The sequence below is a fragment of the Mauremys reevesii genome, linkage group 1 (assembly GCF_016161935.1).
Source record: "Mauremys reevesii isolate NIE-2019 linkage group 1, ASM1616193v1, whole genome shotgun sequence".
Classification (NCBI taxonomy): Eukaryota; Metazoa; Chordata; order Testudines; family Geoemydidae; genus Mauremys; species Mauremys reevesii.
Genome location: NC_052623.1, coordinates 30065883 through 30082655, shown reverse-complemented (window position 1 = coordinate 30082655; position 16773 = coordinate 30065883). Strand labels below are relative to the sequence as shown.

General features: G+C 42.0%; 1 protein-coding gene across 4 annotated transcripts in view; it reads right to left on the bottom strand.

The window, feature by feature from the left end:
• Positions 1 to 16773, bottom strand: part of LOC120383355 (N-acetylated-alpha-linked acidic dipeptidase 2-like) — a 45068-nt gene that overhangs the window by 21331 nt on the left and 6964 nt on the right. For 2 of the 4 annotated variants that reach the window (XM_039501395.1, XM_039501385.1), the window contains exons 4-12: positions 14913 to 15014; positions 13915 to 14040; positions 12954 to 13140; positions 12193 to 12286; positions 11513 to 11611; positions 7430 to 7515; positions 6480 to 6599; positions 5904 to 5986; positions 3016 to 3079 (exon numbers count right to left, since the gene is read on the bottom strand). In XM_039501395.1, the coding sequence (XP_039357329.1) occupies positions 3016 to 3079; positions 5904 to 5986; positions 6480 to 6599; positions 7430 to 7515; positions 11513 to 11611; positions 12193 to 12286; positions 12954 to 13140; positions 13915 to 14040; positions 14913 to 15014 (961 nt within the window). The remainder of the gene's footprint in view (positions 1 to 3015; positions 3080 to 5903; positions 5987 to 6479; positions 6600 to 7429; positions 7516 to 11512; positions 11612 to 12192; positions 12287 to 12953; positions 13141 to 13914; positions 14041 to 14912; positions 15015 to 16773) is intronic. The other 2 variants (XM_039501405.1, XM_039501411.1) reach the window with 2 other exon arrangements.

Below are 16773 nucleotides of genomic sequence, written 5' to 3'. Positions count from 1 at the left end.
TGTGGCATGGCCAGCTGAACCATGCAGCTGTGGATCATTTCCCCTCTGGGCCACTCTCAACCTCCCCTTGTTGCCGGCATGGAGACCGCACCCTGACGCACACAGCGTAGAGGCTGCCTATGCAACATCTCTGCACAGACAGAACACTGAGCATAGTTCATTGCAGGGTCTGTGGCAGCAGGTTATACGGGCTCAGAGTGCCCGAGCACCAGGAATATTCAAGGCTGGGGGCTGTGCTCCACCAATATTTGGAGCTGGGTTTCTTCCCCCTCCCCCCCCCCCCTCGGAGCTTTCCTGCCTGAAAAAAAATCCAGCCCATGCCTCTCTCCCTTGCTTGTGCTGCGGGCTGCCTGCCACTGCTTCTGCCTAAGGCTATAGAGAGCAGCGGCCGGCAGACCGTTGGAGCACCTCAGGAAGGGGGGAGGAGGCATGAACGTGCTTGGGATGGGAGCCCTCACTGCCGTCCCCGGCACCCAGCGGGAGGAGACGCCAAGGGGAGTTCCAGCCAGGAGATGGACATCTGGAGTGGACCTCACTCCCCTGAGCAGCTGCTGGGGCTTCGGTGAGGTTTGATCCTGTGATCCACCCCCTCCCCCCCGCAGCCCCCACTCCTGCCCAACGCTGGGCAAGGGGCAGCCCCATCGCCAGTGAGGCTAGGGAGAGGGGCAGCAGGATGCAGCGGGGGAGGAAGGAAGCCACACGTGATGGCAGTCCCCCTACCCCAGCACCCACCCACCCCAGGGGAGATGGGGAAAGGGGGCTTCCTAGACCTGAGCAGCTGGGGCTTGGGTGAATTTTGTGACACCCTCCCCCCTCCCCCAGCCACCACCTTGCAGTTCCCACTCCTGCCGCACACTGGGCAAGGGGCAGCCCCATCACCCATCCCCAGTGAGGCTATGGCGGGGGGCAGCAGCAGGGGAGGCCACATGTGATGGCAACCCCCTCCCCCTGGTACCCACCATAGGGGAGGCGAGTGGGCTTTCTGGACCTGAGAGAGGCCCTAGGAGCATGGGCAGTGACTGTGGTGCAGAGTGAGTGTGCTGCCGGGGGGCGGGGGGGGGGGGGGAAGAGGAGAGGTCCCTCCCCTGGAGCTTGCTGCTGCCAGTGGCAGGGGGGGAGTCCTCTCTGGCCCTAGCCCTGGGGCAGCCTGTCTGCACCCCAAGTTCCTTATCCTCAGCCCTGCCCCACCCCAGAGCCTGCGCCCCCAGCACCCCAACCCTGAGCACCCTCCCGCACTGGGAACCCCTCATCTCCAGCCCCACCCCAGAGCCCTCACCTGAGGGGAAAAATGTGCAACTTAAATTTGGTGGTCAGTTTGGAGCATCGTGTTTAGCACAATACTTGATTATTTTACACCCTTTAAAGTATATAACTAGTCGTATACAGGTGTTACGAAGTGGGAATGTTCTTAATGGTTTCTCTGTGGGTGCCTCAGTTTCCCCTATGCATTTCTCAAGGACCTAGATGCTGGGATAAGGGGCTGTGATTGTTGTAGAGCCCTAGAGGGCTGTCTGCACAGAGAATGGCCGAAACCCTGTCTCCGGGCAACTGATGGCCAGGGCCGCTCTCCTGCAAGCTGCCAACTGAAGGTGTTGGAGAACAAAGAGATCAGGTGGCCTCCTAATGCCTGGAAAAGAGACAAAGGCCAGAGGAGGGAGTGTCAGTGCCTGTGCGGACTTCCGGGAAGCGCATGGTGTGGAAGGGGATGCTGGGATGCTTTGGAACAACTCCATACAAAGCCAATCAGGACTCTGGGGGAGCCTCCTCTCTGAGCATACTGTCTCCAGGGCAAGAAGCTTACACCTTCCTGGGTCTGACCTCGGAGCATTCAGTATGCCCTTCCACACCGTGCGCTTTCCGCAGCGAGTGTGCCCAGGCAGGTCTTGGGGCAACCAGAGGTCCCTGCACCCCAACTCTGCAGTCAGACGCGACTCTCAGCCAGCCAGTAAAACAGAAGGTTTATTAGATGACAGAAACACAGTCTAAAACAGAGCTTGTAGGTACAGAAAACAGGACCCCTCAGTCAGGTCCATCTTGGGGGGTGGGGAGCCCAGACCCAAGTTCTGGGCCTCTCCCCATTTCCCCAGCCAGCTCCAAACTGACACTCCCTCCTCTGGCCTTTGTCTCTCTTCTGGACAAGGAGGCCACCTGATCTCTTTGTCCCCAACAGGCCTTTGTCTTCAGTTGGCACCTTGCAGGGGAAACTGAGGCACCCACACAGTATTCAGGGAAAACATTAAGAACATTCCCACTTTGTCACAACAGGTGCAACAAAATATAATACCGTATAATGAAGCAGGCAAGTGCTGCTTCTGACTTTCCACTTTTAATTGACCCTTGTAATCTTGTGGTGCCGAAGTGTTGTAGCTTAATTTTATATCGGCTTACAGGGTGGGAGCGGGGGGGGGGGGGGGAGGGCACCACCATTTTGGGCACCACCAAAAATTATACAAACTTGCTGCCTCTGGCACAGCAGGGTGAACTACATTCCCAGTGAACTCAAAGCTTAAAGTGATAATGTGAGTTGTCTTGTGATACTACAATACACTGTACCATGAGACGTTACACCATAACTCCACTGAGTAAAAGGAGTCAGTCTGGTACAGTGAACATTGTCTTCCATAAACTACATAGCAAACTGGATATCAAAGCAAACGTAGCAATTAAATAGATTAAAATCCAAGTTAAACTGCTGAACTCATTAAAATATCAGTATTAAATGCTGAACTTTTCAGGAGACATATTTAAGGTATATTTATACATCACCTGCCTTTGGCGTAAAGATCTCTCCCCAAGTACATAGCTCATGATGGTGCTATTTGCCAGGGGAAAATAGTATGAGAACCGAGTTGGATTCTCTCTCCTCTCTACTCTAAACTTGCCTCTGCCCTGTGCATTCTCAATATCCTGTTATGTACCTTGCATCACAAATCTTTGAGGCAGTGACAAATATGCAGTAAAATGTTAACCTACATCTAGGAAGCCAATAGACTTAAAACAAATTTTTAGACACACCTTCTATAGAAGAATCTGTGTTGATGTAAGCAACGGCCCGTTCCTGAAGAACTTTAGCATTCTCCTGTAGTTGTGAAAAGGGAAACATGTTTACTTTACTGATAATACGTGATCATGTAATGTTGCAATATTAATATTATAAAAAACAAAGAGGTTCTGGACCAGTCAAGGTGAGAGGTACTATATAAATGCCTAACTATATTAATGAATAAGATTGGCCAGTGGTCAGGGAGCATGAAATTCAGCTGTGCTAGCTGTGGTGTTTTTAAAGTTGATCTTCAAGCCATTCATGAAATATTAGAGGTACCAGCTGCAGCTCCATCAGAAGGAAGATGGGGTGCTGAGGTGGTATTATAATAATTGCATGGTGTCACTACAGGCCAGAATTAAGCCTGTATGGGTGCCTTTATTGTGCATTTCCATGGCTTGACTTGTCTGGATTTCTTTCAAGATTAAGATTAATTCTGAATTTTGTGGGTTTGCAACACTTGGTTTTGGGATAATTACAATATCCCTCTTCTGTGTCTTACCCTGAATTACTGATATGGGCTCTCAGGCTTAACTCCATTTTAACTAGAGCTGTTGAAATTTAGAATTTCTGTTCCACAGGAAACTCTTACATTAAAAAAAAAAATCTGAATTGGAATGAAAAGACAAAATGTTGAAGTTTCACCAGAAAAAATGTGTTTCAAGTAAATCAAAATGTTTCATTCTGATTTTGACTATTTACATGTCACTATTTTTATTTTACAAATTGGTAATTAGTTTTGAAATTGGTATTCTGATTGTAAGCGGTGATTTGGTACTCAATATTCTAATCGGTTTTATAATCGGTACTTGGCTTTGTCAACTGATATTCTAACTGGTTTCTTTTGGTAATCATTCTATTTGGTAATTTTCTATTGTAAAGTAGTATGATATACAAATTATATAAGAATCAAATGTAAAAATAAATATGATAAAATAAATGCTCTGATGGAGGATTTCCCCAACGTTGTGTGTGTGCATGTGAGAAAGAGAGAGAGGGATGGAGGGAGAGACAAAGTGTCTGTGTAAAAAGAGAAATAAAGGGAAGGACTGAGCATGTGTGTATATATACACACACATGCACACATACACATACATATATATATATATATATATATATTCACTAGCCTCTTGATCTGAATGAATCACTTCATTTATGAACAGATGTTTCCATAACTAGGGGGTACGGATACATTTTCAGATATTGTGTTCACAACCCTCACACAAAGGGTTAATTTTCCTCACGACTTAGTGGATGAAAGATTGTCCAGGTAAGTAACTGCAGAGGACCTTTAATGTGAGCATTGACTAGCATCTCTAGAGTCAGAGTCTAATCCAGGATTCAGAGGGAAGGAATAGATGGCACCAAAATGAAGCTAAAAGGCAATGAACTAGAGACACTGGGGCTAAAGTCTGAGAGGTTGTTAGGGTCCAGAGATTCAGTATGACTCTGCCATTGGGTGAACAATGGATAACTGGGTATTAAATTATCAAACCAAAAGTACCTTAGGACAATGATTCACAAAAAGAAATTCCATTATACTCCCGTAGAAACAGACATGCTTGATGAGAATTGGTGTTTTTTAAATGTTTTACATTCACTGGAGCTCAGTCCTGTTAGCTATGAGTTTTTATGCTTCTTACTACTGGAGTTTAGTTAGGATGAATATTTTTAGTTTTCCTCAAGTCAAGGCAGGCAAGGCTATTTCAGCTGTATATTGGAGGATGTACTTGTGAAAGAACTTCAAGAGCAGTGGAAACCTCAAATTTGCCATCAAGTGGGAAAACAGGATTCCTTTGGACATTAGGAATAAATATTTTCCATCTTCATTTGTCACAGTATTTTGTAGTTTTTGGTTTTGTTCCAATGTCAGTGCAGGGGGATGGACTAGAAGATAACCTCTGGAGGTCCCTGCCAGCCGTACGTTTCTATGATTCTATGCATGTAGACACATGAATCTAAATGCTATACAGCAGCATAAAATATAATATAGTTTTTTTAATGAAGTTATTTTGAAACAAAAAAATCAAAATGTCTCTAAACAAATTGTTTCAAAATGAAATTTCATCAAAATCAACATTTTCCCTGCCCACCATTTTTTATTTCAACAAACCAACATTTTCCAATGGAGAAAATTTTCCACTCTAATTTTAACCTCGGTTTGTCAGTGAGTTAAGATAAATTTTGATTAAGTCCTATATTTCTTAGTAGGGGTGACCAATCCACTTGCAGCATAAGAACTGAGGCCCAGATTACCTCACTCATAGTGAATCCCCATGAAGAGAGAAGTGGGAGGAAAACTCCATAGATTCCCCACTCTGATGGAGAGATACGGGGAAACTCAGAGTCAGGCAGTCAGGGCTCCCACAACTGAATTAGCCCTGGGTCCAGCACCCAAACCTCTGGGACCCACAGGAGGCAAAAGCCATCCACAATAAGATGTCTGACTCCTCTGACTCTCAATTTGTGGAGGCCATTTTGTTTGTTGATGAAACAGATTTTTAAGCAGGACAGCAACTTACCATACTCTTCCTTAGTGTATTTGATAAAAGCTGACAGTCCTGTAGCTTTTAAATCTTATGATGAGCTAGTGCACGCAGACCAGCATTAGTTAGTTAGCATTTACATTAGGGTAGTGGATAGTGTCCAGGAGCTCCCATTAGAACCCTGTTGTGCTACAAACAACTGCACCCTGATCCTACAATGGGCTCTGTATAGACAGACCCCCCTGAATATGCATGGAGCTCCATTAATTTAAATGGGGTCTGTCCACATAGACTCCATAGCAGCATTAGGGCCATAGGCAGACACAGGCCCACACATCTTCATCAGTCATGCTTTTGTACTGTTCTTTATTTACCTCAGCCCATTCTGTGGATCCTAATAGTCCAAATTCTTCTGCGTCCCAGCTAGCAAAAATAATAGTTCTTTTAGGTCTCCAACCTGTAATCACACAGTTAAATTTGACTTAAAGAGAAAAATTCTATTAGAGAAAGATGGCCACAGTTGACTGAGTTACTTAAATAAAAATTAGTACATCATGGAAAAAGATGTGTAATATGTATCAGTGAAAATTTGTCACCCCAAATTCTGCAGATCAGCACATCCACTGCAATATTTTTATTGTAAAGGCAAAACTCTCAGAGCACATAATGTTACACAGGCAAGGAGAGCAGAAATTCAACCAACTCACATCATATGTGATGTTAAGCTCATTGCAGATGTATATGTTTAGGAGCTCCCCCAGTTCCTCACTCACATGCATGTGCACACAGATATAAGAAGTTGCAATACCTATTATGTGAAATTCAACCCTATGCAGAGGGCAAACAAAGTCTATGCATCTGCTTATTGGTAAATTCCACTTAATTTCTCAAAATAGTGTTTTTCCATAGACCTTGTGTTTCACCTTCTCCATTTACAATGAATAAGTTACCTTCCATCACCATTTTGCCAAAACTCCGAGCAACTTCTTGAAGAACAGCTGCACCAGTGGTTGGATCAATCCCGCCAAATACCCAGGAGTCTCTATGTCCTCCCAGAATAATATATCTGTCTGGAAACAAAGATACAGAATCAGTCTTTAATTCAGAATACACTTGGGGTACCTATAATTCAGTCTTTCCCTTTAACCTCATTCCCGACCTTCCCAAACCACAATGAAAACTAATTTCAGTGTTTTTAAAAAGCCCAGCTTATCAGCCCTACTAATCTTGTTGCAGTTTACAATCTGTCACAAAAATGCTTTTTAATTTTTTTTTCCAGTTTACAACCTTTGTATCTACATAGCTTTGTTTTAAGAATCTTTTCATCCCTTATCTTGGAACCACTGTTAAAATAAAATTACCCAGCTCTGTCTGCTCAATGATGATTTGACTAATTTTAGACGCTGTGCTCTTGAGATGGAACCCAGATGCAGAATTCAAATCAGAACACAAAATCAAATACCAACCACCCCAAAGTTTGTGTCGAAGGTTTCAGTTTAAGCCACTATAAATATACAAGCAGCTGAGAAATGTGGATCTAGACCTTGGTTCATATCATGAATCTCCAAAGTTCAGGATGTTGTGGGATCCAGCACTTTGTTCAGCTCATCACTAGTCCATTATACTTTGTGTTGCACTAGAATATGCTGGTGTAAGACTGTATGAAGGATGTGCTAGAGACCCTATAGAAAATGAGATGTCTTGCGCCAGGCTGTCCCAGTGAGCTGTTTATTGTAGCATTCTCATCTATGTACCACTTACAGATCTCTTGGGGGAACACTGATGGGAGGGACAAGATGATCTAGTAAGTCTTTTCCAGTTCCAAATTTTATCTGATTATCTCTGAAAAGTTAAACCTCGTGCCACCGAAGAACATCTTCCCCAAATGCAAAAAGCTCACCTGGTTCCTCCGCGCCACTGATAGTGCCAATAACATTGTAAATTCGTGTTATTTTGCTGTGAGTGTGGACATGCATTCTGACCTTTCTGAAACAAAAGCAAAATGAAGTAGTTATCCATGACTTGAGAAGGCATTTACTAGGGTTGGAACAGTGATAGATGAACCAATTTTAAACATGTTTTACAAACACATTTAGAACAAGCCTGTGTACCTCTACAATAGCCATTTAAACACCATAGTGGAATGAGGTTGGATCAGCACCCACAAAAGGGTTGGGTTGTAGCCTATCTCCATGTAGAGGGGATAAATTGTATTTCAGTCCCCCATTTAGTTCCCCAAAATAAACAGAATTTTTGCAGAAAGTAATGAATAAGGCCCAGGTAAGAAAAAATGTGTTTAGATATTTACGATTCTCTTGATGGCGAAATTTAAGAAAGTTAATTAAAGGACTAGTTACCATTGTCAAACTATCAAGAAAACACTGATTGAAATTTAAGATATAAAAGTTGAGAATACAGTCCATGTGTACAATTTTATCTTTAAAGCTTTAAGATTATAATCCAGCAACACCGGTCAACCAATTCCCAGTGACTTGCTATTTGACCTTGGCTAACATCTCAACTTCCCCATCTGTATAATAGGAATAATGAAACCTTATCTCTGTAATAAACTGTTTTACAATCTATGAATGAATTTACTTATACAAGGCAAATGATTATCATTTTACAGGATCTATACCAGGGCTGTGCTAGTTCCTTATTTTTATTTGAAACTGAAGGATGACAAGAAAAATTCCACCAAACACACGAATTCCTAGACTTTCAAAGGTCTTTATGAAATTTGTCACAATGGTTTCAAAGGGAGTCATGCCAATAATATTTCCTTGCAATACTTTTAAAACGGGGTAGATTAACAGCAGGCCCACAGATCACACTAAAACCAAAAAGTAATAACTGAAAGTGTATTAAATTTTGACCCTAATGATTGGACAATATTTAATTAAGGGAATATGTTTTAAAAAATCTCATAAGAACATGCTTCTTTCCTTTATAGAAATACGATGTGCAAGTCTGATTAAATGTTAACAGTCATTAAAATTGCATGAAACAACTGAACGGTGAAAATATTTGAATAAATTGAGTATTTCTCCAAGAACATTAAGATAGCAGATCAAAGTGATCAAGCTTTGCCAGACCATTAAAAAAACATTCATTTATGAGGAACTCTGTAAAAGACACGGAATGTTCAGTCCTCTCTCTCTCTTTGTGGAACAAAACACATAAAATCCAACGGGGTCTCATTTGAAGTTATTTTCTCAGTGGCAAAGCCCTCTAGCTGTCAAAACCAATACCTTATTCAGCACAACTGATGGAGTTTTGCCCAGAAGGGAAGCTAAGCCCAAGGCCTTGAGGCTGCAAAGGGTTAAACATGTAATAATCCCACTGGATGCAACAGGACAATCCCCATCCATAAAGTTTACTCTGGTGCACAAGTGCTAGCAGGATCACTGCCCTGAGCTTGTAGTAGAGTGAAACCATGGGAGCTTCTCCAAGACCTGACTAAAAAAGGACACTGTCAAGTAGATTAGGATGTCAAAAATCCTATGAATAAGTAAGTCCTCAAGAAATGTGATTAGCAACCGAATACATGTTCTGTTCATTTTAATATTGTTTTTCATCTCATTATACACTTTATTGCTCTCCTGTGTGCTCAAAACATTTTGGATCAGATCCTCAAAGGTATTTAGGTGCCTAACTCCCACTGATTTCAATGGGAGGTAAGTGCCTAAATATCTTATGGATCTAGGCCTTTGTACCTCTAGCAGGGGTACTACTCCCTTAAGAAATAGTCTGGCGCTTATAGCTGAAGCAAGTCTGGGTACATTCAAGGATCTCTCTGCCTGAACCTGGGCTATTTAAACAGGAAGAGGAAACCGAAAGCTGCATGCAGCTTCAGAGAGCAGAAATGATATAGCTAATGAAATATTACTGTTAACTGATTTGACACAGTTGGGTGTAAGCATAGTAATAGCATAGACCCAGTGCATGTAGGGATATTAGGCACCGAGCTAGCAGACAAAGTGGCAAAAAATGCTGTCAAACACCAGTAAGTTGATTGGGCGATCCCTTTAAGAAAACTGGAATTTAAAAATCTAATTAAAAATGAGTTTAAGAGAGGAATGGCAGGAAATACAGGAAAAGAAATGGAGGAGAAAAGATTCCATGAAATATTCCCAAGAGTTGAAAATGCCGATATACTCCACGGCCCTGAGAGAAAGAGCGAAGTGGCTCTATTTAGAATTTTAACTGGCCATTGTGGCTTAGATAGTAATTTGTTTCTAACAAACATAAAGATGGATTATGTAGGATATGCAAGATCCAGAAAACAACTGATTATCTCCTTCGGGAGTGTGAAGAGTGCATCATCAAAAGGGGGTATTTATATGAAAAACTTAGAGGCCTTAAAGTATCAAAATTCTCACTGCAATGCCTAGTAAGAGCATCAGGAAAATGAGGCCCTATTACAAAATAAAGCAATATTGCAACTCCTTAAAGCATTCTGGAAAAGGTGAAAGACTGATTCTTGAATTAGCTGTGGTGTCCAGTGCTTGGCAGTCATAGACTCAACAAGTGAGCCTGCTTTGTCATAAAACATAAGGGGAAGGAGGCGGGGGAGGCATGCAGATTACAATGGTGGTGGTCTTTCTCTCAGGATCTTGGGGACTAGCATGACCAGGCCCAGAGACTTTATTTGCTGACTCAGTTCAGGAGCTCTGAACCAGGGCCTGCAGTGAGGGCTTTATGAACTTTGTTAAGACTGCTCCTTCCCTGAGACTTTCTTAAAGCAGACTTCTGTTTTATTCGTTTGTTTTGGTTTCCCCTTGCCTGGATCCTTTACAGTCCCCTTAATCTCAAGTGTCAAATTTGTTCTGTCGACATTTTTGTTTGTATGTTTTCTAAATCTTCAGTAACACACGAATGAAAAAAATCCAATTAAGACTTCAATTTTTTAAATTTGAACATGTCCTTGCGGTGTTGGAAAAAACACATCATTACGCCCTCCTGTTCATGATCTTTCAAACCAGCTCCTGTCCCACTGGCAATGGAGTACTGTCCCCTTGTCAGTCAACGACAGCTACTGCTTACATGGCACATTCCCATAGTAATGCATTTTTTAGCTTCATTTAATGCAGTTTTGTGGCTGGAAGCTAGGAGGAGGAAGCATCGCCATGTGACCACACAGCTCTCTGCAGACTATCAGCTCCACATCCATAGTTTGTGACCCTCTCTGCTAGTGCCAGAGAGCCAAAAAATGAAATTGACCAGTTTTGTTTCACTATACAAGCTGAGTGAAGTATAAAGAGCCAACGCAGTATTACAAACCCCAAGCATTCAAAAATCATGAGTCACAGCCCCAAAAATATGAGTAGATTTTTAAAATTAGTATGCTTTGGGTTCTTTTAATTTCCCTTCTTGAGTTCACATTTCCAAGCCTTTTTTTGCAACCAGGAAGGCTAGAAACTTTGGAGAGCAGCTGATCTCTGGGCCAGCCACATCCATACTCCATAGCTCTAACTCCAAGGAATTCTCATAGAAGGCTTCCATGGGACTAGGGAAAAGGTGACAGCAAGAAGTTGTGCTCCGCTCTTCCACCACCATGGATTACCAATTTCTTGTCACCTTGGTCTTCAGAAACAGAAGAGAAGAAAAGGGCCCAGAAAGAGAAAGGTTTTAAACATTTGCTTTTCATTTGACAGTGGAAAAAAAATTAATATAAAGGTTAGTTACTGTTGACCAATGCTAAATTTTGAAAGTGTCAAGAAAATGTAATACAAGAGCTGAGAAGAGGGATATACATGGCCTCCTTTGAATGCCTGTTGAAGTCAATGGCAGTGTTCCCATTGTCACTGAGTAGGGCCGTTGTTTTAACATTTTATCTTTAAACCCTAAAGATTTTCATCCAATCATACTGCCCATTTCAGAGGGAAGTTAGTTTCTCCTGTAAGCGCCTCAGAATCCTACTCTGAAAGGTTTTGTTTGGTTTTGCAGTGTTCAATTAATAGGCAAAAGTGCTCAAACAAACCTTATAGAATAGCTGCCTGCAAATCCAGGCCCAATGTTGTAAGACACATTGAGGCTCCCCCTCCAGCTACTGTCTGGTGCTGTAGGTCCTCTCAGGATGCTGTTAAGTGAAAACCAAGACAAACACAGTTCACCAATTTGCTAAAAGTAGAAGTCTCCCCAGTGGAACAGCACACCTGAAAATAAGTGTGAGGAAGGATTACAAAGCTCTAAAAGATTGTGTTGCACAAACTGTATGTGCAACCATTTACTGTTTGTTAAGAGGGCCTGTAAATTAGCATAAACTCTATTAAAATGCTAAAATGAGCATTGAGTTAAAGCAGAGAAACTAATAAAATAAACTCCTGGTCTTATATCTCTTCTGTGGCAAATCTACAGAATACACCTGTGTTCTACTTTGTCTTTCAGGAAAAGACTAAGAAGTGGGTTCAATCCCATGAAAGTTTATGCCCAAATACATTTGTTAGTCTCTAAGGTGCCATAAAGACTCCTCGTTGTTTTCACAGCCAACAGTGGTTTGTATTTCAGTAGCATATGTTGCTATTATTATATGTGTCTATGTATAACACACAAAAGCAATAAAAAAGGGCATCGGTTTTACTACCTTTTAATGCAAAAAAGGCTTTTTGCAGTGTGCACATGAATACCGAAGCCAAGTACAAAGGATTGAAGTTTACCTACCGTAATAATATTTCTGCATCATGATATCCAATGGGATGAACTGGGATTTTGGGAATTCCCACTCCCTCACCAACTTCAGACCTGAAGGTATATTCTGAGAAACCAAGAATATATTGGAATATCAAATTTTACTGTCCTCCTCAGCTTGCCTTTTAATTTGAGTTGTTCTCGTAACAATGAAGAGTCCCACATTCACATCTAGGATCAATGTATACTGATCCCTCCTGTCATCCAGCATCTTGTCACACATCAGGGATTAGTCCCACTGACTCCAGTGGTTACTGCTAGTTTTAATGCAGAAATTTCACTCCATATAAACAGAAGTTTGCAGTGTTTTTCTACCTGGCATTTATGATCAGTGAAGAAATATATATCCAAGCAAGGTTATTACTCCTCTTTGATGGTAGGCTATAATCCAGTTTCAACTAGTCCTCTTGAGAAACATAGTTCCTTGCAAATCTCAATAAATCCTAACCCATATCTACTTCATGGCCCATCCACATCTTGATTTACAAGTGCTGTAAAGCTTAGATCATATGCAGCGAGATATTTGCTAGAAACTGTTTTTGCTTGAGGTAGGCCAGTTGGAATGATATGCAGATAGAATCTGCTCCACACTAGGAAAATAAACTCTTGCTGGAAATTCTCTTAAACAGCAAGTCTTTTTGCATGGGTAGGAAAAACAGTTTAATTGCTAGTGACAAGACCCTTTTCGATACCAGCAAGTGTCAGATGTTTAGAGCTACAAATCTTTCACTCACCTTTTGCTGGATAACCTGGCGTGAGAGGATCCCCTGCCCCATTCAGATTTAACACATTCCCGCGCTGGGCTCCACCTCCAGGAAGGTTCCAGCCACCTGGATAAGGATCTACTCCAGGGGCGCAATAGTCAGCAGGGTCTGAATACAGTATAATCCCTTTGGCTCCAGCTAATATGGCATTTTTAACCTGCAAAATTATTTGTTTTAAGAAATGTCAAAATGTTTGTATTTGGCTAAGACATTCCCGGGCTCTGCAACACGCCACCAATGGGGAGACACTTCAGAACGCTCATGTGGCAGAGCTGGAATCATTGACCCAAGGGAAGTGTGTGTCAAAGTGCAGCATGACCTCAAAGCATTGGGCATAAGGCTGAATGAGGAGAACCAGGTTCTGTTCTCAGCATAGCCAGATTTGCTGTATGACCTTAGACAAGTTATTTAACCTCTGTGACTCAGTTTCTCCAGCTGTCAAAATGGGATAATGATGCCTACCTCTTGAAAATGCTTTGAGATCTATGGCTGAAAGAGGCAGTAGTGTTTACTGGTTCTATGGGCTATTAAATCCCCTAAGGTAAACTCTTGCAAGCCCCTTCTGAGAAGTTTCCATTCATCTCAGTCAAAGTTTCAGTACTCCAATACAGCCATCTCACTTTACTGTTTTGCAACTCCCTGTTAATACACATGATGAGCATACATGATTTTTGGATCAGAACTGGCTCCCGTCACTCACATGTTCTGGTTTACAGTAAAATAAAGAATAAAATCTCTCTCTGGAAGGAACTTCTGGCTTCTGAAGCAAGGGTTTAATGCTTAATCTGGCTCCAACTGACATCAGTAGCATCACTCCTATTGATGCCAATGTAAGGAGCCTCAGACCTTTTATTTACTAATCTAATTATGATTTGAGAGAGAGAGAGAGAGAGAGAGAGAGAGAGAGACAAACAAATGACACAACGCTCACTTTGTTTCCTCTGAAAATTTTCCCATATCTGGCAATGACAATCTTTCCAGTACAATTAATTCCCATCTCTCGCTCTAGTTTGAAAAAATCTTCTGTGCGGCCATAGTTCACGTACACCAGATCTGCCTATCCAGGGAAGAAAGAAGGCCAGAAACTAAAAATTATACTGTCATAACTGTTATAAAATATCTGTTTTTAGAACCATGAAACTTTATTTATTGAACATTTGTTATATAGTACCCAATATTTGCAGTTCTACAGGCTCCCAGTGAAATTAATGGCAAAACTCTCCCAAATTATTTTTTAGAAAGGCTTGCTTCATTGATGAACTCTCTATATAATCCCATGTTTAGAAGCATCCTCATTATCTGATGTTGAAAACTACAACACTAGATTGTTCTTCTGGCAAAGCATGTGCAAGCTGTTTATGGCATGAGTAAAGAAAAGAGGGTTATTCCTAACGTGCTGCTGCACAATAGGTAGACTTCCTATTTTACTTATTTTTGCCCACTTGTGTGATGTGACATGTGTGGTGAATGTTGTCTGGAATTATCCATCATAGAAGAATCAGAGTAACTTTAGAGACTGTGATCTTTCAGAACGTGAGTGTGCTTCAGATTTATAACAAACAAGAGGGTTTACTCTTGATAACTAAAGCAGATAAACTTCAGACTATATCCTCCCACCCCATCTCTTAGGTTTCCCCATTAAAAGGAACCATATAAGCCTTAACCTCACCCTGAAGTATCTTTCTAACTAGAAATAGTAATATCTGATTTGAACAATTTTAGAGCATTTTTGTTAAATGGGTAACTTCTAGCCTTTACTCTGTCCAGTACATACTGTCGCTGTCCCTTAGGCTATAGCAAAATGAACTTCAGTACTGTCACCTGAGATCACTGCAAAAATATTTTAAGAAGTCAGAACAATACAGCAAAGGTAACTCTTTCCCAAAATATGATTTCAACCATCAGGCCTCATAAGAATTGTTCTCTTACCTCTGGCACTCCTTGAGCTGAAAAAGCATTATATGGTGGCAGCACACCAGTAATGTTTTCATATCCCTGAGGGGGCGGCTCAAACAACGATGTATTGAAAATCTACCGAAAGAGCCAAGAAGAACAAACAGTACTTTAGTAAAAGCTTTGGGTCGGATTCTTCCTCTGGGCAAGCTCAGTGAAGTCTTGGCACAATTTTGTGCACTAAATTTAGTTATTAAGAACAGTGTGCCATTTTATATCCAAAAAAATTATCAAAAAAAGAAATCATGTATAACAAAGTGAGAGAGAGATACATTGTTAGAACTTCATAATGGAACAAGAGTAGGAAGACAGACAGATATTTTTGTGGGTGTAAGGTTTTATGAATCACTGCCTGAATCAAAACAGAGGAATGACTGAAGAGTGCTGAAAAGGGGTGATAATTATAGACACCTAGTTTGTCCCTATTATTTAGTGGTTACTCCCACTTAAGACTATTGCTCCTTTCCTACTACTTTGGTAGATGATCTACTCTCTGATTAGGTACAGTACCTTTTGTTACTACCCAAAATAGTCTCATATCTTTAGTGCTCATGCCACTCTTACTCAGACAGTGAGATATTACTCAATGTGAGTAATGGTGGGAGGATGGGCTTTTACTTTGGATCTGATCATTATTATGTAAAAGAAAATCAATAAACACATAAATAATAACTAATTTGCAAGGGGTTATGCAAAGATTTTATTTATTTGTTTGTTTTATTTAAACAAAAAAAAAGTACAGGAATTTTTCAGGATGGATTTTTTGGGACTGGTTGTCCACTTGGCAGAACAGTGGGGATTGCATGTGCACATATAAGGTTGCAGAGTCAAGCACTGAAAAGTTAGGAAATGCTAGATAACATGTGATCATGTAATTAAAGTCTGTATCATGATACATATGCATTATGGGGCTGAATTAAGGATACACAGGCAATCTTAATTCTGGCATTTCCTAACTTTTTAGTGCTTGACTCTCCAACCATAATAATGTTCTTTTAATGTATTTGTGTGTGTGTAATTTCATAGCTTGGAGGGGATGGTGCTCCAGTGGGCATACACTGTCCTGCCCATTCACCACAAACTTCAACCCTTCTGCCCCTCGCCCTCCAGCCTATACCTGTCCTAGTCCTGCCTCCTCCCCATCCAGGCACCTCATCCCAGTCCCATTCTCCTCACCCAGTCAGTCCCAGTTTCCACTCTGTAGGTTTCTCATTTCAATCCCCATTTCCATGCCAGCCCCTTCTAGACTCCCCCCCCATTTGGACTTTTCATCCCAGTCTCCCTACACTCCCAGTCTTCCCTTCCCTAATTATCCCAGTCTCCTTTCCCAGTGCTTCTCCCACACCCTGGTTCCTTGTTTATGCTGTCTTAGAATCATAGACTATCCGGGTTGGAAGGGACCTCAGGAGATCATCTAGTCCAACCCCCTGCTCAAAGCGAGACCAATCCCCAGTTTTTCCCCCAGAACCCTAAATGGCCCCTTCAAGGACTAAATGCCCAACCTTGGGTTTAGCAGGCCAATGTGCAAACACTGAGTGATCCCTCCCCCCTCCACTTCACTTGTTGCCAGTCCCAGTCTTCCTCACCACCAACTCCTCATCTCAGTCACCCCCACCTTAGCTCCCAGTTCATTTTCTCCACCCCCACAGGCTCCTTTTCCCAATCTCCTCTCCCTGCCCTAGTCTGGCTCTTGTCCTCTCTGCATTCCATTCAAGTGGCTTTCTTTTTCCCACTGTCGGGATATCAGCCGAGGGATCCCTGTGAGCACAGGGGAGACAACTGCCCTACTCTCAGGCCCGGCGCCCAGCCTGCAACAGCCCAGAGTCATGGAAACTCC